The following is a 24,953-nucleotide window of genomic DNA, read 5'->3' as shown; positions in this document are numbered from 1 at the left end:
GCGCCAATACCCGGATCTGTCTCGGATCTGACTCGGATCGGCAACGTTCGGGTGGGCTCGGATTTCATAAATCCGAGTGCGCTCATCTCTAGTTGGCAGAGCACTTATTCCTCCTTATTTGCAAACATATGTATTGTGATTTATGCAGAAGGCTAGAGGAAGACATAGAAAAATGTCTCTGGGATGATCCGTTTTTCTTTTTTATATTCAATATTGAATACATCTATTTGGGAGAAAAAAATCCTGATCATCCCTATGGAGGACGCCAAAGAAATTTGAACCCAGGCTTATTATTTCTTTCTATCTTGTAAGTGTTATCACTTAAGGAGTTGGGTGAAGATATCACATATCCCACTATATGGAACACGTTTAAAATATTCAAGGCACTTATATATTTTGTATCTGGTGAGTGGACTCACATAAGAAGAAATCTTTGGATTGAAGTGGATTAATTTTATATTCATTTTATATTTATCTTACAATGTCACTTGTTGTTACAATATTATACTATGTTATGATTTTGTATTTTTCATGGTATATCACTATATAGCGGAGAAAGATCTGAACAAGGTGACCCACGGATCTACCTCAAAAAAATTTAAGTATTTTATCTTTTTTATTTATGTATAGACGTGGTTAAGAATAAGATTGGTTTTATGTGTATCGCTTCACGGTGGGACACATTTATGTGACTGCAGTCAGCAGCGTTGAAACACCCTTATGCATATATTTGTCAAATCTAATTTGGGAAGATTGTGTGATTCCTGTAAGGGGGTTTAGCGGCTGCTGGTTTGTTGCGCAATCTACCCCTCTTATATATTATTCTAACCTGCAACTGATATGCCTCCTGACATATGTATCTATGGTTGCTTCTAACGCTTTGCATGCTGCACTTATGTCAACACACCTTTACTGTACTCTGGCTTAGTTATTTAATATTATAGATTATTAAATAACATAAGGTTCTTGTTAATTATACAGGTCCCACTTGACATGTAGATGTTTTTGTTACATAATTAAAAAGTACCTAATATAGCTTGAATAAATACAGTAAACATATTATGGGGATTCCTTTGTACCAAGTTCCATATAGGGCAGCACTACAGACGACGTTGTGCTTAGATACAGAAGTGTCTTTGAAATCTATTTTGGAATGTTGGCAACTAAGTACATAGGTGGGAACTTCTGACCTGGATAATTCAGTGATGTATTACTCACTGAATGGAAACAGATTGATATAAAGGGCCCGATTCAAGTTTGAATGTAAGTCCAATCGCGTGCCGTATCTTACGTGAAATAGCTGTGTATGCTCAGAAACAATCATTACGCCAATGAACTCAACTGCATGCAATTCATAACTGAACGCAAATGACACATACAACTGTCTACGACATAAAGGGTGGAACGGGGAGGTTGATAAAGGGCGGAAGGATGTAGCCAATATACAGTAACAGCGTGCTGACACAGATCGACTGATTGAAGTTTAGGGTTTCTCTTAAGTACAATTGGTTTCATAGGTATCATTTGAACCAGCTACAGCGGCGGTTCCCAAAGTGTGCGCCGCGGCTCCCAGGGGTGCCGCGAGCCAGACATAAAAAAAAGAGAAGACAGAAACTTACCAATCAGCGCGGCGCCGGGACCCAGCAGCCTCCTCTCTCCCGCAGCAGCTTGTCACTGACGTCTATATTCAGTGACAGCTGCGGGAGAGAGGAGGCTGCTGGGTCCCGGCGCCGCGCTGATTGGTAAGTTTCTGTCTTCTCTTTTTTTTATGTCTGGAGTGGGGCAGAGTGAAAAGGATGGTGGCAGCGGAGGGGGACAGTGTGGAAGCGGAGGGGGACAGTGGACAGCGGAGGGGGACAGGGTGACAGCGGAGGGGGACAGTGTGGCAGCAGAGGGGGACAGTGTGGCAGCGGAGGGGGACAGGGTGACAGCGGAGGGGGACAGTGTGGCAGCGGAGGGGGACAGTGTGGAAGCGGAGGGGGACAGTGGACAGCGGAGGGGGAAAGGGTGACAGCGGAGGGGGACAGGGTGACAGGTGGCAGCGAAGGGGGACAGTGTGGCAGCGGAGGGGGACAGTGTGGAAGCGGAGAAGGACAGTGTGGCAGCGGAGGGGGACAGTGTGGCAGCGGAGGGGGACAGTGTGGAAGCGGAGGGGGACAGGGTGACAGCGGAGGGGGACAGTGTGGCAGTGGAGGGGGACAGTGTGGAAGCGGAGGGGGACAGTGTGGCAGCGGAGGGGGACAGTGTGGCAGCGGAGGGGGGGAGCGTGACAGAGGGCTGCAGATGGGGCAGCGTGACAGAGGGCTGCAGAGGGGGCAGCATGCCTGGGGGTAGAGGAGGGGGACAGCGTGGCAGAGGGCAGAGGAGGGGACAGCGTGACAGAGGGCAGAGGAGGGGACAATGTGACAGGGCAGAGGAGGGGGACAGCGTGGCAGAGGGGGCAGCGTGAGAGAGGGCATAGGAGGGGGAACAGCGTAACAGAGGGGGCAGAGTGCCTGGATGCAGAGGGGGCAGAGTGCCTAGATACAGAGGGGGCAGAGTGCCTGGATGCAGAGGGGGCAGTGTCCCTGGATGCAGAGGGGGCAGTGTCTCTGTATGCAGAGGGGCATTTTTGCATACAACTAAATAAGTATTTTTGTCGTGACCTAAATACTTATTACAATTTTTTGACCCAACTAATTCTAAAACAGGACTGCTCAGTAATTATTTTGGAGGGGTCCCTTGAAAAAAATTGGAGACTCTAAGGGTGCCGTGAACTGCAAAAGTTTGGGAACCACTGAGCTACAGGGCAGGTGTTAAGTGTCGACTGATAGTGATGACTGGCAGTACTTGTTTGGAAAAATACACATATGCATGTCACAAAGGAGCACAGGTGTATGCAGGCAAGACAGACCATAAAAATGCATTGGATTTACAGTACACATTAAGAACATCTTGATTTTCATATTTAATGTAAAAAAATATATTTTTATTAATGATTATACTGCTTAGAGTTATTCACTTACTTTTTAAATGTTTTTTGTATGCGTTCAGAGGTGACCTTTTCTGTTAACATATGTCAAGTACCGTTTAGGCAGAATGTACTAGATTCAAATTGAAAAGCATCTTGAAATCAGCTTAGATTTGAATACTTGAGTTCAAATTTGACTTGAGCCCATGTTTTATTCATTACCCTACCCCTATTAATGGATGTATTATATTATCTTACTGTTCATATTATATTTCTATATTATATTATTTCTTATTAGGCACTTTATTTAAAGTTTAATGTCAGAAAATATTATTCTACTGTGTATTTAATATTTATTAAATAAGAACACAGAATTAATACATGAGGCAGTAAATTTTGACATATGCTCCTGCAAAGCCGCGACAGTCATTTCCCCTCGTGTCCATTTTACTATAAATCTTTCTTTGATTTCCCCCATCCCATCCCATCCCAACCCAAAACCGACAATTATGAGGGCTTTAAAACCGGGCACTGAAACACCACATTAGAGTACAATTTTGCATCTGGGCCTGCCCTTAGCAAACATGGAATACGGATGTTATACTACATCCGGTCCCACCGCTTCCGCTGCTGGCATTCGATGACGCACACTTCTCGCGACTCTCGACACAGGCGCTTCACTAGGTAAAGTAGCAACATGGCGGATATTGCAGAGGGTGAGTAGATTACATTATTAACCTATATATACCACACCGCGCGGCGTGTGAGCTATAGATGTAGGTTTATACTGTATATGCTGCCAGTGCAACAAGTCTTTAAGCAGATTGCAGTGACATGGATTGGATGCAGTGATATGGATTGGACCTACTTCATGCCTTAGATGATTTGTTGCATAAAGGAGAGAATACAGAGATATTCCACTGACTAGTAAACATTCGTGTTCAGGTTTAACATGTACTCAGTTAACTTGTTTGGCGTCTTAGATGTGTTAACAGAAAGCTATTTGCAACAGTCTCAATATATTTTCGACAATCCCCCAAAAAATCTCTTCTGCTAGGTTAATTGGATTCTGACAAAATAGGCTGTGTGTGTGTGTGTGTGTGTACACGAATACAGACTGTAAGCTCCAGTGGGGCAGGGACTGATGTGAATGTTTTAATACTCTCTGGAAAGCACTGTGTAATATGGTGGCACTATATAAATAAATGATCATAAATAATAAGTAGTGGCAGCACATAGGTTGTTAGTGGGATACGGATTTCACATGCTGCATTTTTTTTTAGCTGCAATATAATACTTTATTGTTTGTTTTAATCAGAATCTACTGATTTTCAACATGACTACTGTGCTTTACTGTCACCTTTGTTTAAATATCCTCATATTAAATCCTGTTTTATATAATTTATTATTAACTATATGTTTATTTACTGCTGTCATTTATTCTGCCATTAAATCATTGATCTACCACTAAAACTAAGTTATGCCTCAGCATTATCTGTCCTCCTACCATACGCTCCCCTCTGCAAAACTGAACCATTGCTATGGGTTAGCTGTCTGTCAGGGTTGGCTACCTTACTGCATTGGCCTTTGTCACATTGCTATATATCTTGTAAAATAGTGGGCTTATTGTTCTATACATCCTACACTGTCCTTTTGGCTGCTATAACCTATTTTTTTAGGGCGAGCCTCATATGTTTTTTTTAGCAGTATTTGTCTCATTAGATACATGTTTAGGACCTAATGTTTACTTGCAATGACTGTAAGTTGGTTTTTAACAGCTATTCAGCAAGAAATAGACATCATTTTGTTAGATGGCGCAAGTAACAATGTGTCGGCACAACAATTTTACCATTAGATATATATGATATTTGTATGTCGTGCCTTACGTAGAGTCAACACATATCGCGTCATTGTAAATCTGGTGATTTTGCTTAAGACTTTTTCTGGATATATTCATGCATAACAACCCTCTGCTGCCTATACTTTGAGCATCTCATTCTTGTATTACAGTGGGTGGGTTGCAAAGACATTTTCTATATCCAGTCCTCCAACCTAACAATCTCAGCAATGGAGTTGAGTCTGACAGTAGATACATATATAGTGGTGGTGAGATCTCTGGGGATTTTGAATTGTACACTACTTGTACACTACTTGTACAAAACCAGACAGCGCCTTTCTTTAGCCCACATTTAGCACCAAGCCAGGCAACGCAAATAAAGAGTTGACACCTATGAATATTTCCTCTTGCATATCTGATGCCCCTGTTCTGTTTTCACTATTGCTTTTCAATTCTTCTGACGTTTTTTTCTCATGTGTAAATATTCTAGATCTGACCCCTTACATCACAACTCATTTTAACATTTCCATTGTCCAATTCATAACTATCATTCCAAGCAACTTGTTGGGACTGGCACACTTATATAATTTTAAAACAATCCATCCCTTGTCACTGACTTGGATTAATAAACTATTCTGTCAAGAATACTATGTGCTGCAGACTATTTTTATTTCCATTTCCTGTTTACAAACCATGATTATGGATCGATTTAACTAGTGTTGAAGAGCCAAAATGCCAGCAAAAGTCTTTTACCACTTTTTCTTATCTATCAAAGGGTTAATGCTGGTAAAATCATAGACCTTCACAGCACCATTAGGTAATTTATTAAGCTGTGAAAACCAAAGCTGCCTCAGGATGGCGTTACTGGTATTTTTTAGTGGATTCCAGCTGAAGCCTCTCAAGCTGAAGCACTGTCTCCATTTGCTGTCAGCACTAGGCTTCCGATGCAAGTGAAAAAAAGTCTTTCTCGTGGAAGGGTGGTCTCCGCTAGAGCGCCGCCTGCATACTAAATTGCATTGTTGCTTTATTATGTACCGCTGCGATTTACAGCAATACGTAATGATGGGTACTGCTGTTTAATAATAAATAGACCCCTCAGATCGAAAAACATCGCCAAAGTATTTTTTACACTATGCTTTCAGCTCACTATTGCAAACTTTGTATAGTTTAGGATTATAAGCTGTTAAAATATAATGAAATATTCGCTTATTTCTCTCACATTTGCATGGAATGTATGGAGATTTACATTAATTTAGGTTTTAATTCCATTTTTAAGTTTTTTAAATCATTTTCTTTTCCCTTTATGCACACAGTGAAGTTAATATCTATATCTCTTTGCAGGTAGCATAGGTGACATGACTGAACACAGTGCCACGCAGGTAACTTTTAAAGAAGATAAAGTCTGTCTAGTCTAGCTAAAGACCTTAACATCTGCTTTATATTGCATATTAACAAGTAATCCTCCATGTTTAATATTAAATACATTTTTTTTGGTACTTGCTATCTTTACGAATTTTCCACTTTTACTGCATTTGGTAACCATCTAATTCTTGCACATACTCACTATCTATTGTTGGGACTCTATTTCATTGGTATTCATAGATCTGCTATTTAAGGGAAACGGTCAAAAGCAAAAGGGGTAGAGCTTCTAGTAAACTAGATTTCAGCTTGGCAATTAACATACGGGGAGGAAATCTAAAATGGAACCAGACTTCTACTAAAAATATTATTTTTAAACACTAAAGTTTTCACTACATGAAACTCTTACAAACAGACCTGCTAGGTGGTAGTGACAGGTCCACTCTAAGAGTGACTTCATGTTGGGAAGATGCATCCACTGACCAGTAGGCTCAATTTTTTTTAATTTTTTTTCCCCCACTAAATTGTCCCCATTCTTCACAAAACAATTGGAACAATGTCCTTCTCAGCTTTAACAATACTTATTTGTATTGTGGTTCCATCCCTTATGTTGCTAATTTTAATGGTTTTAGGCTCACGATGATGTTGAAATATCCTCCACAGCTGCAAGACTGGCCCAGGTGAGAATGTAACTAGCATTTAAGGATGCATGTAATTTCCCAAAATATACTTGATAGAGCTGCTGCTTCATTTTTACTTGTAACCACTTTCCCAATCAAAGGTTTTCCATATTCTCTGGGGGGATGAAAGAGGGAATCTGACTTGAGTCTTCTGATCTGATTGTTTGCCCTCTGCTTTCTACCCCAAGATTTTCTTCAAATCCTGTTTGTTAAAGTGACAGTATATCAGCTTGCTATAACCGTTTATGATGTCCCTTTAACAACATGATTTCTGATGTCTACGTTCTTAGACGTTTCTACACTGGTCTTTTAATGATGATTTTTTTTTTCTGTAGGATAAGTACTGATTCAGTCAAGTAGATTAAATCGTGTGTGCATGGTTGTGGAAATCCTGAAAATACGACCATATGAGAAATCCTGTTCTTTACTGTTGATTCTTCCTTAGTTACACAATTACACTTTCTCATTCATCCAATTGGGTGGGGAACACTGGAACCATGGGGATTTAGAGCAGTGGTGGGTAACAGGTGGCTCCGGATCTTCCTTATTCTCTGCTTTGTTGCAAAGAATGAGACTGAATGGGAGCAACTACTGCTGCTGTATCAGTGATCTCTTCTACACAAGGGAGTGCAGTGTGCTCTCTCTCTTTACTCTGCAGACTCCATCTTTGAAAGTAATGGAGAGATGTGAGAAGTTATGGAGAAGCTTGGGAAGGGCATGTGTTTGTCTGGGTTGGCGGTCTGATGGGTGCATGTGGTTGTGTGGGATGTGCCCTACTGGCGTATGTGTATGGAAGTTGCTCCATCAATCGGGTGCTTGAAAGGATAGGGTTATTCAGAAAGGAACAGGCACAGAGAAAAATCCCACAGCACACTGCTGTGAACCAGTAACTTTTCAAGCACCTTCCTCTACTATATTTCCATCGAGCAAGGAACTCCTTTTTTTTTTTTTTTTTTTTTTTTTATCCTCTCCCTACAGGACAGGGTGCTTTTTAGTAGGGCTGCTTCGGCAGTGTGTACTGTTACATTTATTTTCATTCTACCAGATCCATGAGTGTTAGGCACGTTGCTTCAGCTGAGTAACTGTGTCCTAGTCCTCAGCTCATACATTCACAAAGTTTTTTCGAGTTCACTGTTTTTGCGTCCAAGGGCAACAGTCATAGTAGGAAGATCCTTTGAACCATGAGGCTGTAAGCATACCCACCCAAAGATGCAGCTTTGGGACATCCCCATGGTTCCAATGTCCATCCATTTGCATAAATGTTAAAAACAGATTTTTATAATTATGTTAAAACCCTTTCTCTGAGTCCACTGTAGGACAGTGGATGCCCATCTTTTTTTTGTACGCTCTAGTTCTTGTATACTGTTATACATAATGTTTTTGTTATTAAGATGGCTGGAATGCCCCTATCCAATCTACAAGCACCTCCACCACCTACCATGGGGATAGGTTTCTCGCTTGGCTTGAATTCTCGTCTGACGCCTGACATGGAAGGCAGTAAACCTCCACAAAATGATGGCCGTCCTATGGTAAGAGGCATTTTTTCTCTTGTTAAATCTATGTAGTGATATCAATATAACATCATGTACTGTTCTTAAAGTATACTGCTTATGAGCATTCTCAATGGTTTTTCTTTCTTAAACCACACTCTCATTTAGTGAATTTGCTTTTGTTTTTTGTTTGTCTTTTAGGCATCGCTCATTGAACAAGATACCTCCACCCCAAGGTCCCTCCTTCTTCCCAGAGGTAATAAGAGGAGCCTGTCATGGGTTTCACATTTCTGTCTGTAGTGCAATTTGGTAACATCCCTTTTCTGTGGATCTTTAGGTAACCTTCCCATTGCTACTGCTATACCACCACCAATTCCCTCCATCGCCCGTTCACGTGTTCTCAATCAGACATCAGGAGATGAATCCAGAGAGGTAATATTTTCCTTTGTGCTCTGGTACATTGCAACTGTTGACTAGGGATTGCAAACTAGTATATGTACTAGTATATAGTATATAGTCTGTCTAACCTGTAGACTGGATGATCCATATTCAAAATGATTTTCGTAGCTTCTATTATATTCTTTGGCATATCATATTTTTTATTTTTTCATATATTTGTGAGGACTGTATATTTATCATTCTAATCCCATGTACTCCTTATCTAATACTGTTCTCTTGTTGGTTACTCTACATTTCTCTATCTGTTATGCCTTCTTTGTCTTTTAGATAGAGGACTACTCCTCTGGTCCAAAGATTCCCCAAGTCCTTGAGAAAATTCTCCAGCTTAAGGAGATCAGACAAGAAGAGATGATTTTGCCAGTGGCTACAGGTAACATTTTGCAGCTGTTACAGCCTTTCTAAGTAGATATCGGTTGAATGATTTTTGTATAATTTGTCATAAATCGTAGACCTAAGTCACTCTGCAAGAAGCTCATTTTACTCACGTTTGTATTCATAAGAGGACTAAACTGCTTGCTTGGCTAATGTAAAATGAAAGATATAATTATGAAAACAGTCGAGTACTTTGCTTTTACCAACGAATAACAAAACCTTTTTCTCATTCATCCTAGGGAAGAATTGGGTTATAGAGCGCGGGGAAAATGGAGCTTGGGCACTTTAAATGGCAAAAGCTCTGCCTCCTCCCCCAGTGTAACCCCATTGACTGCTAGTATCTCAGTCTTTTTTTTTTTTTTTTTTTTAGTGCCCGCAGGTAGCAAGACTTGTTTTTAGTAGCTGCCATGGAAGCTTCTTTTATATTAACAATATAATTAACATTTATATTATTGTTATTTTAATTGGCACGTCTGGTTGTGATGGGTCTCCTCCGAAGCTATTCCCAAGCTGGAAGCAGGAAAGCAACACGAGTAGGCACCGATTGCGGTACCTCCACTTTCCGCTTCCAGAGTGGGAATGTCTCCAGAGGGGACCCAGTCAGTTCCGACACAAGTAGGTGGCTCCCTTCTCCTATTGAAGGGAGCAAGCTTTCTTTTCTTGTGGTCAGCCCCTAGTGCAGGGGGTTTGCACAGGAGCAGTAGGTACACCGTCCCCAGGTGGCTGTGGGGGCTCCCTTTTTGGCCAGTATACTAGACAGCAGGCTGGTTCAGGGTCCAGTCTTAAGGATGGCCACCTCCTTGCATGGCTGGAACTTAGGCGGAGATGCAGTCGCTGTACAGCGCCTCCTCCTTGGCAGGCTTTCCATACTGACAAACCCACCAAAGCAAACACAAAGTGCCAGTGCGGGAGCGGCAACCATCATAACTGTGTGGCAGCAACTTCTGTCTCCTTACCTTCAGACTTTACTCCTGTAGTGGGAATCTAGTTTGGGGGTGGTAATCTTATTTCAGGGCTGTATTTTTTTTTTTTTCTCTCACTGCTTAGCCTTTATCTAGACTACCTGGTACTGCAGATGCACACCCTTCATAGGCTGTGCACTGCAAAGAAGGTTTTTTGGATTTGTCCACCCCCCTTTCTTTCTCTCTATTGTTCCTTTTCCTTCTCTCACTCTTTATTTCTGAGAAGGGGAATGCTTCCAGAGCTCATCCTGGAGGCAATACAGCAGCAAAGGTTTTTGCCTGCTCTAAGTGCCACTCAGAATTACCGTGTGCACAGTCTGGTTAGACACGCTATGTGCAGCGTATATGGTAGAGAACTAGCATCAGTGTCTCTCCCAACAGCTCGTTGCCAGTAGAGAACTGCGCAGAAATCCTCCCTCCTTAGCTTCTCTTTCTGGGTCCACATATCATTTTTCTGTTCCTTCTGGATTTCATGGGCAAGGAGCTTCAGGATCTCCTCCTGTAGTATTTGACACGTCTGCATGGTCTCGGGACTTGACTCAGTCAGTGCAGGGTCTGGTGCATGTATCATCAACCTTAGAAAGAATATTGGGTTCCACATTGAAAACCGGCAGTTTTACAATCATTTACTCCCAGGAGGAGGGGGAAGCGGGGGACTCTGGTCCAGAGACCTCTTTGTTCATCAAAGAGGATCCAGGTAGTGCGCAGATGGGTGGAGGCTTTAGTGTGTGCCATTCGACAGGTATTTAATAATCAGAACAGTGACGTTCCGGAGTCCCAAACAATTCACTGTTTAAGCGGCAAAAGAGACAAATTGTGTCTTTCACCTTGTCATCTTATTTGGAGGAACTTTTGTGTGAGGCATGATTTAACCGGACTACAGGTTCCAGATTTCATGCTGCTTAATGACGCTTTATCCACTCCCTAGTGCTGACATGCCAAAATGGGAATCTCCTCCTCAAGTAGATGCTCCAGTAGCTTGTCTGTCAAAGACCACCACAATCCCGATCCCTAATGCTGCTAACCTCAAGGATAGCACAGCTAGGAAGCTGGAGGTTTCCCTGAAAACCATTTGCACGATTGCAGGGGCTTCCCTTTGCCAAATGCTCTGACCACCGTTCAAAGGGAATGCCCAGAGCGGATTTGCTCACCTTGGTTGAATATACTATCTAATTTGCTATCAAATGTGAGGAAGTAATAAACTCACTATCCAGTGGGCAACATGCGCATATAACTAGATTTTTCACACACATATTCCTCTCTTTAATAACAAAGTAATTTATGCATGCATGACTACTTCTGTGATCTCTGAGCTTTGGACACTAACAGGGGGGCGAATGAAGGATTTGGTATCTTAACCTACTAAAAAACAGTGTTCATAATTTAATTGTTATTGTATCATATGTAATATATTAAATACACAGTCAATTTATTAGGTGAATACAGTATATAGGAATTACCCCTTTGTGCAATATATCAATTAATGATCCTGCTCTAAAGTAGGCCAGCTTTGCTACTGAAGGGTTTCTGTTTCTATCATTTTTAAATCACATTAGAGTTTTGTCTGAAAAGTGATTATACAAATGATTTTTAATGAAGTTTCAAATAAAATTAGAAAAAATGGTCTTGGGGACTGGAGTGCCTCTGTTCTGGTTTCCTTTTATCTTCCAACAAACAGATGTTCGTCCTCATCTGTGTACGACCACACTTTTGATGTATTGAATATACCTAGGGAAAGCTGCAATAGATGCTGGTTTTGTGGGGTCCTGCATCTCTGCCTCAGCTGTAGTCGCATGCTGAGTCGTCTAGCTGCATGTATGCAGGTGGATGCAAAGTCCAAAAACACTCATGTCCACACATTCCTGAGAGGACAGTTTGTTCAGTCCTGAGCTAGACAAAATAATTGTAGTAGCTACAGGAACGAATAGTTCTTCCCGCAAATGCTCGCAAGTTTCTACTCCAATCTTTTCTTGGTACAGATGCCAGATTCGTTCGTCAGTCCCATCCTCAACTTAAAATCTCAATGTCCACCTCAAGGTGGACAAACTGAAGATGGAATCACTCTGGTCTGTAACAAACAGCATGGAATTGTGGGGAGTTTATGGTGTCCATGGATATCAAGGATGCCTACATGTTTTGCTCTGGGAAGAGCATCCGTGCCTCTGAAGGTTCGCTGTACAGTCTTAACACTTCTAATTCTGAGCCCTATCCTTTGGTCTATCCTCATCTTTAACAAGATCATGGCAGCCCTACTGCGATCCAGAGGTGTGGCTATCATTTAACTAGACGGACTCCTGATCAGGCAGCTTCTCCGACTGCATCGCACAGTTGGATAATCCATTTTAAAATACAGCCTGATCCTTTCCCAGGAGATGGTGGTCTTGAGTTTGTTGTTTGACACTGGCCTTTAGAGAGTTCTCCTGCTAGAGGACAAACTCCTCTCCCTGCAGGAACTGGTCCTATCCATTCTGGCTTGAAGATTGGTGACTGTGCATTTCTGTATTAAGAGGTTAGGCAAGATTATATCCACCTTTTGAGGCGGTACAGTTTAAGGTTCCACTCCAGGTAGGTTCAGAATGAACTGATCTTGAAGTGGAACACGTCTCGCTTGCAACTGACCACGGTCTTCCCAGGTGTTTTAATCGCTTCTTTGGTAGTTGAAGAGCAACCTCATCAACAGGGGTCATCAATTCTCCATATGTAATTGGACTCTGTTAACTATGAACACCAGCCTCAAGCTTGGGGGGGGGTGGTCACCCTTCAGTACAGTTTCAGAGACTTTGGAGGAGGCAAAGCTTCCTCCAATTGTACTAGAACTCAGGGCGATTTTCAGCGCTCTCGTAAAAGCACAGCTCATTCTAAGAGGAAGGGTGGTGAAGGTGTAGTCTGACAAAGCCACCGCCATGGAGTGTCTGAATCATCAGGGAGAAACCAAGAATACCCAGACTATGAAGGAGACCATTCGGATCATGCGTTATGTGGAACAAAATATTCCGGCCATCATGCGGGTCTTCCCAGGATTAGATAATTGGGAAGCAGATGTTTTCAGTCAGCACTCCAATTGGATGAAAGAGAAAATATGGTTTTATACTTGCGTTAAATCCTTTTCTGATTATATTAGTGGACACCTGTTGCGCTCTAGTTTTGAAAATCAGGAAGTTTTTTTTTTTGTTCCCCCCGCCCCCCTCTTGTTCCTCTTTCCTATCCTGTTGGGCTTAGTTAAGCATAATTGAATTTCCCTGGCTTGAATAAGGGGGGTATAGAGGGGTGGAGTTAAACATCTTGCAGATTATTTAAAGTGCCAAACGCCAGGTCTGAGCCTCTACAACCCATGGTTGCAGTGTTACCTAATAGAATCAGATAATGGATTAACTGCTTAAGTAATTTTGGAATTGGCAGGTTTAGAACCAACTGCTACATCTTGATCATTGGAATGTTCAGAACAAAAAAAAACGTAAGTCTGCGTCTAACAAATGGTTAGAAACAAAATATGTAAACACACATCTATGTCAACAAAAGTTTATGTATCCAACAATAATTAGCAGTGTATCGATCTAATGTTGGGCATTTGACTGAACAAGTGGTATGTCCCTATTATCACTGAGTAACCCCTTCCTCCATCCAGGGTGCTCCATTTTTTAAAAGCCCCTGTAGTATTTTTCCATTTTTGTGGAGGATCTAGGCTCCTCCTCTGGCGGGGTTAGACCATGATATATCGCATAGCTCTGGTCTGAGTCTCTTGATATCCTCCACTCATAGCTGTGCAGCTTATCACATTTCTAGTCTGGTGTGACCTGAAGCCAGGGCCTATAGACGATGGGCCTTATCTTCCATGTCCACACACATACCTTTCCTGTCTGCAAGCTCATCTCCTTTTATTACATTGGCAGTTACTACACATGCAGCTCCTCAAGACATCCAATCCTACTCAAAAGTACTAGTAGGCATGTTGCTGCACAAATTCCAGAACATTTGGGAGGGCATTCTAGCGCTCCTCTCAGAGGGGGCATGTCTTTAAATTTAAGGTATCGCCATATCTCCTTTTTTGCTTTTTTTTTTTTTTTTTTTTTTACTTTCATCCAGTCTGGGGGACACTGCTTACCATGGGTTGTGGAGGGGAGCACGGGAGTTGGCACCTAGCTAGTTAATCTTTAGCACTGCTGACAGACCCCTCCCCCTCTACAATCCCCCCGCCTCTTCCTCCTCAGTTTTTTTTTTTTAGGTGCCCATGGAGCTGGGCAGTGTTTTAGCTTTTGCTTTTATTTATTTCAATTTATTTCCATTTTTTTTTTTATCCAGGTGGCAGATATGGGAGTGTGTTCTATTATAGAGAACACACTCCCAGCATAGCAGCGCAGGCACTACCTTGTCTGATGAGAGCCAGAGGCTCTCACTTACAGGGAGAAAAAAAAGAGGTGCCTGAATAGTGAGTGACAAGCGGTCTCACCGGACCGCTGTCACTCCTGGAGCCTCCCCGATAACCAGTGCTGCCACTGCAGGTATAGAGCGCCGTTTATCGGAGAATACACATGCGGGCGGCCATCTTCGATCCGCGGAGGAGCGAGGGAACGGGGGCCATACCAAGATCCCCCCTCATGCATAGGAGGGGGCATTGGGGTAACCGCTGCGGAGAATTCTTGAGGTCTCCACTACTCCGCCACATACCATTTTTTTCTTTTTTCATTCAAAAACTGAGCCCAGTCGGCAGAAAAGCTGTAACAGACAGCATTATCAGAGGGGGGGGGGGGGGGGAGCTAAGACATAGAGCTCCCCTACCCTCCAGAGAGAAGTGGACTAGCCCGGCCTTCTGGTGCCAAGGAGCAGCCCGGGAAAAGGACACATATCAGAGGGAGCAGGCACCAGGACACTGCTGTTGGACTTCTCCCCTGTTTGGCCTATGGGCTAAGTATCTGATCTTATTTACACACATATTACTGTATTTGCTGTGTACAAAGTGGGCTAGTAGGGGTTATATTGTAGATCTTCTACTTGCCAAAAATAGTATATTGTGTTTTAAAATTACAAGTACAACTTTTATATCAGATTAGTTGATTACTTGTTTCCCACTATTCTCTCTACACTCTCTCTCGCTCTCTCTCTACTCAGCTAAATTTTACAACTTAAGCCTGTGTGTTTGGTGTGCCTTCCTTTATAAAAATGACAGATAAAGGAAAGGGCCCTATGGCAAAATGTTTCACATGTTCAAGATGTAATGTAAAATTACCTTGTGGGTAGAAAGACCCGTTGGCGCTCTGTCTGCGAAGCAGGGGTCCCCCCTGCGCAAACCCAGCATATTTCAGCCCCACTGACGGAGGAACCGGCCTGGGTGGCCTCCCTGACAGTCGGTTTCCTCTTTAGCACAGATGGTTTTACAATCCAATCAATTGCTATCTAGTGTGACAGCCTCGGTGGCTAATAATGCTAGTGCACCTTTGGGCCTCCCCGCTACCTCAGGTTCTATTGGAAGGTCTATACCAGGACCTTCCTCATTACTTACGCACCAGGCCCCTGTTCCCACAGAACCGGCATGGTCCGCAGCATTTATAAAGGGTTTGGATAAACTGAACCAGTTACTTGAATCCCCAAACATCCCGCCTACTAAAAGAAAGCGGCCTAGATCCGATAATACCCTTATGGTCCTTTTAGACTCTGGGGGGTTTTGAGAGGAGGAGGGGGAAATTAATTCTGATCCTGACCAGGTTCAACCTTTGGAACAGGAAGAAAATGCTAAAAGCCAATTTATTGATTTGGTTTTAGCGGTGAGACAAGCATTGGACCTCCCAGAACCGGAGGATCCTACTCCTAGAGACAGAAGTCTCTTTAAGAAGGCCAAAAGGAAGGCTTCCCGTTTTCCCCCTTCGGTAGAACTCTGAGATATTGCAGAGGGAGCATGGAAACGGCCTGATAGAAGGTTCTCTGTTCCCAGAAGGTTCTCTTCCCTGTATCCATTGCAGGAAGAAGACGTGGCTCGCTGGGAGAGTATTCCTAAGGTGGACATTCCAGTAGCCCGTTTGGCCAGACACACTTTACTACCAGTCCCAGGTTCAGCAACTCTGCAGGATGCCAATCATCGCAGAGTGGAATCCCAGCTGAAATCTATATTTGTGGCTGCGGGTTCTTCTTTTAAACCCACATTTGCTTCAGCTTGGGTGGCTAGAGCCATGGAGGCATGGGCAGACCAACTGGCAGAGGCCTTACAGGACTCTGATTTACTTCCCTTGGCTTTGCATTTGAAGGAGGCATCGGGGTACCTTTATGAGGCGGCCCAGAACACAGCTTCTGTGTCCTCCTCTATTCAGGCTGCATCTATTTCAGCAAGAAGAACGTTATGACTGAAATCCTGGGAAGGAGATGCGGAATCAAAAAAGTCTGTTGAAGCCATCCTTTTTCAGCAGCAGGTTTGTTCGGCCCGGAACTGGATACTATGATTTCCCAGGCAACGGGGCAAAAGCACTTCTTTGCCGGTATTCTCAAGTAGGGGCTGGACTTCTCGTGTCAGCCCTTTAGGGGGACCTCCTTGCCTAGAGGACAGTCCTTTAGAGGTAGACAACCAAATGCTCGAGGCTCCTCTGTCAGGGGCAGATCCTCGTTTGCAGCTAGGCCCCAGGCCTCCAAGATCCAGGAGAAGCCTGCGTCCTGACGACCACTCTACTCTGCTGGAGGTGGCGCCAGTGGGGGGACGTCTGTCTCTGTTTCGGGAACAATGGGCGGCGTCTTCCCAAGACCCTTGGATTCGAGGCATTATATCAAGGGGGTACATGATAGACCTGCTGGGTCCTGTACCACATCGTTTCTTTGTAACCCCGCTACCCCGAGATCCAACAAGAAGACTGGCAATACAGGCTTGTGTCGCCTCTCTTCTTTCACAAAGAGTCAACTGCAGGGTCCCAGACAACCAGAAGCGACAGGGGTTTTATTCAAATCTGTTTCTGGTCAAGAAGCCGGGCGGGTCCTTTCGACCCATTTTAAACCTAAAGAACCTCAATGTGCACTTACGGGTGGACAGATTTCAGATGGAATCACTGAGGTCTTAGTGAAGAATCAGTTTATGGACTCCATAGACATAAAGGACGCATACCTTCACGTTCCCATTTGGAGCGACCATCAGTTTTCCTAAGATTCACAGTGGGGTCCTCCCACTATCAGTTTCGGGCCGTTCCCTTCGGTCTCTCCACAGCTCCGAGGGTCTTCACAAAGATCATGTCGGTCATGGCGGCGTGTCTTCACTTAAAGGGAGTTCAGGTCGTGCCTTATTTGGACGATCTTCTCATCAAATCCTCCTCAGAGATTTGCTTACGTCAGCACTTATCCCTCACCTTGGCAGTCCTCGAGAGCCATGGATGGCTGATAAACTTAAAGAAATCCCAGATGGTTCCGTGTCAATGCATGGTCTTCCTGGGGCTCATCATGGATACCAGTCGGCAGAAGGTGTTCCTGCCTAGGGAGATCCGGGCTATAACAACTCAGGTCTTGTCCTCTCTCAATCCCTCAATTCATTTGTGCATGCGGCTGCTTGGGAAGATGGTGGCCTCCTTCGAAACGATCCCCTTCGGTCGGGCTCATTCTCGATGCTTCCAGTGGGATCTGTTCCGTGAATGGTCAGGATCCCACATACGCTTGGATCTCCAGAAGATTTCGCTGTTTCCAAGGGCGAGAGAATCGCTCCAGTGGTGGCTGAATCAGGATCACCTGTCGGGGGGCAGGTCTTTCGTTCCATGGTCATGGATCATAGCTACGACAGATGCCAGCCTGAGAGGTTGGGGGGCGGTAATCCTGCACCTCCGGGTCCAGGGACTTTGGTCGGTTCAGGAATCAGCCTTATCAATAAACACATTTGAGTTGAAGGCAATTCTTTTAGCCCTTCGGGGGGCCCAGACCCTCCTCCAGGGCCACCCAGTCAGAGTTCAGTATGACAATGCCACGGCTGTGGCATATGTCAACAGGCAGGGAGGAACCAGGAGTGCAGCTGCAATGGAAATTGCAGCTCAGATTTTGGTTTGGGCAGAACAATATGTTCCAGCAATATCGGCAGTATTCATTCCAGGAAAAAAGAATTGGGAGGCCGACTACCTAAGTCGAAATCAAATGATGCCGGGGGAGTGGTCACTTCATCCGGAAGTATTTCAGTCTCTAGTTCAGAGGTGCGGTCTTCCGGATATAGATCTCATGGCCTCCAGACACAACAAAAAAGTTCACAGGTTTTATGCAAGGGCAAGAGACCCCTTAGCGGTGGCAGTGGACGTAATGACGATGTCATGGGAGTTCAAGTTGGGATACCTGTTTCCTCCGATTCCCATGCTTCCTCGCGTGCTCAGGCGAGTAAGGCAAGGCGGTCTGCCGGTAATTCTAATAGCTTCCTCATGGCCACGCCGAGTGTGGTACACGAACATAATCTCTATGGCGGAAGGACAAGGATTTCGTCTTCCGTCACGAGACGACCTTCTTCAAGGTCCCGTCACCAGAATTTACCTCAGCTCAGTTTAACGGCATGGCTGTTGAAGCCATCCTCTGGAGAGCTAGGGGTTTTTTCCCCAGTGTAGTGAACACTATTATGCGAGCTAGAAAGCCAGTTTCAGCTCGAATCTATCACTGGATTTGGCGAGCCTATATCAGATGGTGCGAAAATAGGACATGTCGCACGTCTTCCTTTCGTCTCCCTCGCTTATTGGCTTTCCTTCAGGATGGGCTGGAAGCAGGGCTTCGTTTAGGTTCCCTAAAAGTTCAGGTATCTGCACTTTGTCTTTTTTTCACCTGAAATTAGCGGATTTGGCATATATCGGGACTTTCCTTCAGGGAGTCTTACATATTCAGCCTCCCTATGTTCCGCCTACAGCACCATGGGATCTTAACCTGGTACTGGATATGCTTAAAGGGCCTCCTTTTGAACCTTTACTTGTGGCAGATTTTAGGTGTTTGACCTGGAAGGTCGTCTTTCTTTTGGCAATTGCATCGGCACGTAGAGTGTCGGAATTGGGAGCTCTGTCTTGCCGGGAACCATATCTGGTTTTTCACGAGGACAGAGCGGTATTGTGAACACTTCCATCTTTTGTTCCAAAAGTGGTGTCCTTCCATTTGAACCAGGAAATTGTAGTTCCGTTTTTTTTCATCTACTTCTCAGTCTGATCTGCAGTCTATGGAAAAGTTAGATGTTGTTAGGGCTCTCCGTATTTATGTCAAAAGAACATCTCAAATTAGGGGAACCGATTCCCTATTTGTCCTATATGATTCTAACAAAAGGGGCTGGCCAGCCTCTAAACAGTCCATTGCAAGATGGATTACGGCAACTATTAAGCAGGCTTACATAAGAGCTAACCTTCCTGTGCCAGAGAGACTTACGGCCCATTCCACCAGATCGGTAGGGGCGTCATGGGCAGCAAGAAATGGGGCTTCTGCTGACCAGCTTTGCAGGGCAGCCTCCTGGTCTTATGTCCACACATTTACCAAATTCTAGCAATTTAATATATTTGCATCCGCGAATGCAAATTTCGCTTTTAGTGCTCTACGAGCGGGGCTTTCAGAGCGGTCCCGCCCTTAGGGGGCTGCTTTAGAACGTCCCTATGGTAAGCAGTGTCCCCCCAGACTGGATAAAAGAGGATTTATATACTTACGTTAAATCCGTTTCTCTGATTCCGTCTGGGGGACACTGCGATCCCTCCCTTCTGCGTTACCTCTGTATGCTCTTGGTTGATTGACCTATCTCCTTGGGGCTTTTTAAATTAACTGAGGAGGAAGAGGTGGGTGGATTGTAGAGGGGAGGGGTCTGTCAGCAGTGCTAAAGATTAACTAGCTAGGTGCCAACTCCCGTGCTCCCCTCCACAACCCATGGTAAGCAGTGTCCCTCAGACGGAATCGGAGAAACGGATTTAACGTAAGTATATAAATCCCCCTTTTTTTTTTTTTTTTTTTTTTTCCCGGTACCCCAAGGTCATATACCCAGTAATGACAACGTTGTCCTAGTTTCTATTGTTTTTGGTGCCCAAGAAGCACAGCTCTTTCTCTGTTCTGTTGACCCTCAAAGCTAACAATGTGTTTTTCATGCATGAGAAATTCAAGTTGGAATCCCTTTGGTCATCCAGGCAACCAGGGGACTGCATGGCACATGTGGATAATCAGTATGCCTACCTGGGATGGACACCAAAAGTTCCTGCCGTTTACCATTAAGACAGATAATTTTCATTCTTGGGCCCTACCCGAAGTCTGTGCACAGAGTGTTTAGTAAGGTGATAGCTGCACTTGTGGTCTATCTTTAATGTTAAAGGGATTACCATTCTTTTTAACTTGGACACTCTTGTGATCTGGGCCTTTTGGAGACTGCAGAATCCTTTTTGCAGATCACATTACTAGAGCTCAGGCATCATGTCTGTATTGTGAACCGACCATATGTATGTGCTTACTTTTGGGCTTTTGCTACACGTCCCTCATTACTGGGTTTTCCTCCCCCAGGAGAAGATTCAGAGACTGCTGGCACGTCTCCGCCTTCTTGAATGCGTAAGGTCATGCCGCCTACTAGGTTCATTGTGTTGACAGTGGAAGATATCCTCTTTCTGTAGCTTCGTTTATGTACTGTGCTGGAGGAATTAGTGGCACAGGCACCTGGGTCTATAATTGTACCAATTCAATTGATTAAGTTGCAAACATTCATTTTTTTTGTCCTTATTCTAATATATTTTGTATACAAATAATTATAAATAACTTGCTGAACGTGTTCTATTGGTTGTCTATCTACCAGTCAGTATGAGGAGCTCTCTTAAGACTAGTTTTCACACAAGTGGTTGCAGCCCAGAGAGGTGGTCTCTACTATATGAAGTAGAGGGACAGTGACTATATGAAATCTAAGATCCCTGGCTGGAACCAGTATGGATTGGAGAATCCTTTGTTCGGTCAATTGGCATGCCTCCTATGAGACATTGTGTAGTTTTTATGTGTCTCTCCTATTTGTCACAGGCATGATTTATTTGTAAATAAAAATATCAAAATTTTCAGTGTTCCTTCCATTCAATAGAATTTGTCCCAATTTAGTTAGGTAATAAAGCTTTTTGCGTGGATTGTCTCCTATCTAGCTCTTTTTTGTAGTGTTAAGACAGGCTGCGTGTTTGTGAAGAACTCTTTCCAGTATTAGTTGTACTGGCTTTGACAGCATTCAGAGCTGGATATTCGAGTGAACAGTGTCCACTATTCCATTATGTTTTGAGATATTGTGAGACTAAACGTTTTAGGAATTAATTGTGAAATTAATGAGAAAATCTACATATGAAATAATATAGCTTTTCTTCCATATGAATGTTTGTCCTGTTTAGAATGACACTTTTCCTCTTTGAATTTTAACCAGTAATTCCAGCCATCTGTCATTTGAGATTTAAAAGTCTGTGCTGCATCTTCATCGTACTGGCCTTGACCCCTTGAGTTTTAGATTCTTCTTTAAACTATGCCACATTCCTTGTCACTTTAACCTCTGATCTTGCATTGCCAAAATCTTGTTCAATTGTATTTATTTTCTAATCTGATTGGGAGGGATGTGTCGTGATGGCCTTTATACATTTTTTTTTTTTTATTTTTTTTTTTAATGGAACACTTACAAATTTTGCTTTTGAACATTTTAGAAGAGGAAGATTATGATAATGATCTTCGACAGGTTTACACTGCATCCGAGACAGAGGAGGAGACCACAGGACAAAAGAAGGAGGTATGTAAATAACACAGAAAATTGATGTAAATCAAAACTTTAGTCAGTAATAATTTGTTTAGCATTATTGGACCTGTAGTAAACAAAATTTATACGTAATCTATATAGGATCCAATAAAGCACAAAGTCCTGGAAATGATACCCTTGTGTATTGCTGGATTTTCCAAACTAAATGGTTAATGAACGAATTTAGCCATGAAATGATGTACAAATTATGATAAATTTGTGGATGTTAACCAGTGAAGCACATAAGATCTTCAGTGTGTGAAAATCATTTCAAAATGAAGGGAGTAGCCTTATTAAGTTGGATTTTCTTTTCCTTTAAATAACAGGATTTTTATACTTATGTTAAATCCGTTTCTCTGATTCCATCTGGGGCACACTGCTACCATGGGGTTGTATGAGGGGAGCGTGGAGTTGGCACTTAACTAGTTAACTTGTTAAATTTATCAATGCTGACAGACTCCTCCCCTTTGCAACCCCTTGTAGCTCTTCAGTTTAATTATAAAGCCCCAAGGAAGATAGGCCAAAGAACATACAGCAAAAGGGAGGGAACGCAGTGTCCCCCAGATGGAATCGGAGAAACGGATATATCATAAGTATAAAAATCCTCTCATCCTATCTGGGGGACACTGCTACCATGGGGACATTCTAAAGCAGCCCCCCTAAGGGTAGGACCGTTCTGACAGCCTGGCACGGAGAGCACTAGGGCCAAAATTGGCATCTGTAGACGCAAAGACATGGTATTGATAAAATTTGGTGAAAGTATGGACCGAGGACCAGGTGGCTGCTCTGCAAAGCTGGTCCGCTGAGGCCCCATTTCTCGCTGCTCAAGACACCCCCACCGAATGGGTGGAATGAGCAGTAAATTGACCTGACATAGGTTGGTTAGCACTGACATAAGCCTGCCTAATGGTTGCAGTAATCCATCTTGCAATGGACTGTTTTGAGGCTGACCATCCTCGTTTATGTAAATCGAAAAGGATAAGTAAAGAATTTGTGTGCCTAATGTGGGAAGTCCTCCTCTCATAAATTCGGAGAGCCCTAACCACATCCAAACACACCCATTGATTTTTGTCCAGAGGGCAAAGCTCATGTCTTCAACACTGGAACCACAATTTCTTGGTTCATTTGTAATGCCGAAACCACCTTCGGTACAACAAAGGGATTGTCCGCTGGACTCTTCTGTCCTTGTGAAAAACCAAATATGGCTCACGACAAGAAAGGGCTCCTAACTTGCTGACACTCTGCCAGCCGATGCAATCGCCAGAAGGAACGCTACTTTCCACGTTAAGAACCTTAGATCTGCTGAATGTAATGGTTTAAAAGGATGCCCTTTAAGTAAATGAAGTACAAGGTTGAGATCCCATGGTGCCGTAGGCAGGACATAAGGTGGTTGGATATGCAAGACTCCCTGCAGAAACGGCCTACTATCCGTCGTGGCCGCCAACCGAAGGTGAAAGAAAACCGAAAGGGCTGATATTTGTTCTTTTAAAGAGCCTAACCGGAGACCTGTATCCAGGCCATCCTGAAGGAATGCCAGGAAACAAGGAAGACGAAAGGACGGCGTATGGCAGGGTCGATTCTCACACTATCTGATATGTGCACCAGATGCGGTGGTAGATACAAGCCGAAACTGGCTCACGAGCTTGAGTCATGTTCACGACTCTAGTAGAGAATCCTCTAGACCGTCAAAGGCTGGCGTCTGAATGGGCCCTAGAGAAGGCGGTCGTCTCGCAGTGGTAGACGTACCCCCTGACCTACTGCCATCGCGATAATGTCTGCATACTATGCTCCCCGCGGCCAGGCGGGAGCCACCAGTTTCACTGGGAGTTCCCCTTGCCTTATGTCCCAGGGCATTGTCATGTCGACGGCTACCGCCAGGGGGTCCCTTGCCCTTGTGCAGAATCTTGGGGCCTTCCTGTTGTGCCTCGACGCCATGAGGTCCAGGATACCCCATCTCAGGATCAGCGAATGTAAGAACTCCGGATGGAGTGATCACTCCTCCAGTATCAACGCATGACGGCTTAGATAATCTGCCTCTCAGTTCTGGATGCCTGGGATGAACACTGCTGAGATTGAGGGAACATTCTGTTCCGCCCAGGCGAATATCTATGCTGCTATAGCCATTGCTCCTGCACTTCTGGTTCCACCCAGTCTGTTGACATATGCCACTGCCATGACCATGTCAGATTGTAACCCGACGTCTCTGAAGCAAGGTCTGAGCGCCCCGGAGAGCCATTAACATGGCCTTCAACTCCAGAATGTTGATAGGGAAGACTCCTGAGTCGACCAAAGGCCTTGAAGCCGTAAGTGAAGGGCCCCAGCCCCTCAAGCTGGTGTTTGTGGTCACTATGATCCAGGGCAAAGGACCAGTCTACCGCCAGGTAATTCTAGAACAAGCACCACTGAAGAGACGCCCTTGCTTTGGAAGACCGCTGGATGCTCTGGCGTTCCAACTGCAGATGTGAACCTAACCACTTTTGTTAAGTGGAAGCAGCAAGAATGGAACCGACTGTATGGAATTGTCTCGACGATCGACACCATCTTCCCTAGTAGACTCATGCATAAGTGAATGCTTGGACTGGGAGTGGCCAGGACCTGTGAAGTTACTTCCCGTCACAACCTGGCCTTGTTCTCCACAGGAGAAACATCTTTTGTTCTCTGGTGTCCATGATGAGCCCCAGGAATTTCATTCGCTGACAGGGAATCAATTGTGATTTGTGCAAGTTTATTAACCATCCATGATGCTCCAGAATCCTGATGGTAAGAGCCAGATGCTGTTGCAACAGTTTTGCGGATGTGGTCTTGATGAGGAGGTCGTCCAAATATGGGGTTATTTTGACCCCACAGGACCGAAGACATGCCGCTATTACTAATATGTTTTTTTGTGAACACTCTGTGCGCTGTGAAAAGGCCAAAAAGGGAGTGCCCGGAATTGGTAGTGGGTCAATCCCACCGTAAATCTGAGACGTGACTGATGTTCCTCCCATATGGGGACCTGCAGGTAAGTGTCTTTTATATCTATTGACACTAAAAACTCGTCTGCCTCCAATCCATGGACTACTGATCGGAGGGAATTTGTCCACCCGTAGGTCTAAATTTAGCATTTTTAAATTTAAAATGGGTCTGAATGATCTATCCGGCTTCGTGACCAGAAA

The 24,953-nt window shown here is 44.0% G+C and overlaps 1 protein-coding gene across 2 annotated transcripts in view; it reads left to right on the top strand.

The window, feature by feature from the left end:
* The first annotated feature begins 3,595 nt into the window (after positions 1–3,595).
* SF3B2 (splicing factor 3b subunit 2) overlaps positions 3,596–24,953 on the top strand; it is a 43,939-nt gene continuing 22,581 nt past the window's right edge. Inside the window, exons 1-8 of one of the 2 annotated variants that reach the window (XM_075188747.1) lie at positions 3,596–3,666; positions 6,129–6,166; positions 6,779–6,826; positions 8,218–8,355; positions 8,518–8,572; positions 8,654–8,748; positions 9,043–9,145; positions 21,710–21,792. In XM_075188747.1, the coding sequence (XP_075044848.1) occupies positions 3,648–3,666; positions 6,129–6,166; positions 6,779–6,826; positions 8,218–8,355; positions 8,518–8,572; positions 8,654–8,748; positions 9,043–9,145; positions 21,710–21,792 (579 nt within the window). In that variant the 5' untranslated portion in view covers positions 3,596–3,647. The remainder of the gene's footprint in view (positions 3,667–6,128; positions 6,167–6,778; positions 6,827–8,217; positions 8,356–8,517; positions 8,573–8,653; positions 8,749–9,042; positions 9,146–21,709; positions 21,793–24,953) is intronic. The other variant, XM_075188748.1, reaches the window with a different exon arrangement.

The sequence above is a fragment of the Mixophyes fleayi genome, chromosome 10 (genome assembly GCF_038048845.1).
Source record: "Mixophyes fleayi isolate aMixFle1 chromosome 10, aMixFle1.hap1, whole genome shotgun sequence".
In the NCBI taxonomy this organism is placed as follows: Eukaryota; Metazoa; Chordata; class Amphibia; order Anura; family Limnodynastidae; genus Mixophyes; species Mixophyes fleayi.
Note: the sequence above shows the minus strand (reverse complement) of the source record. Positions and strands in the feature narration are given on the sequence as shown.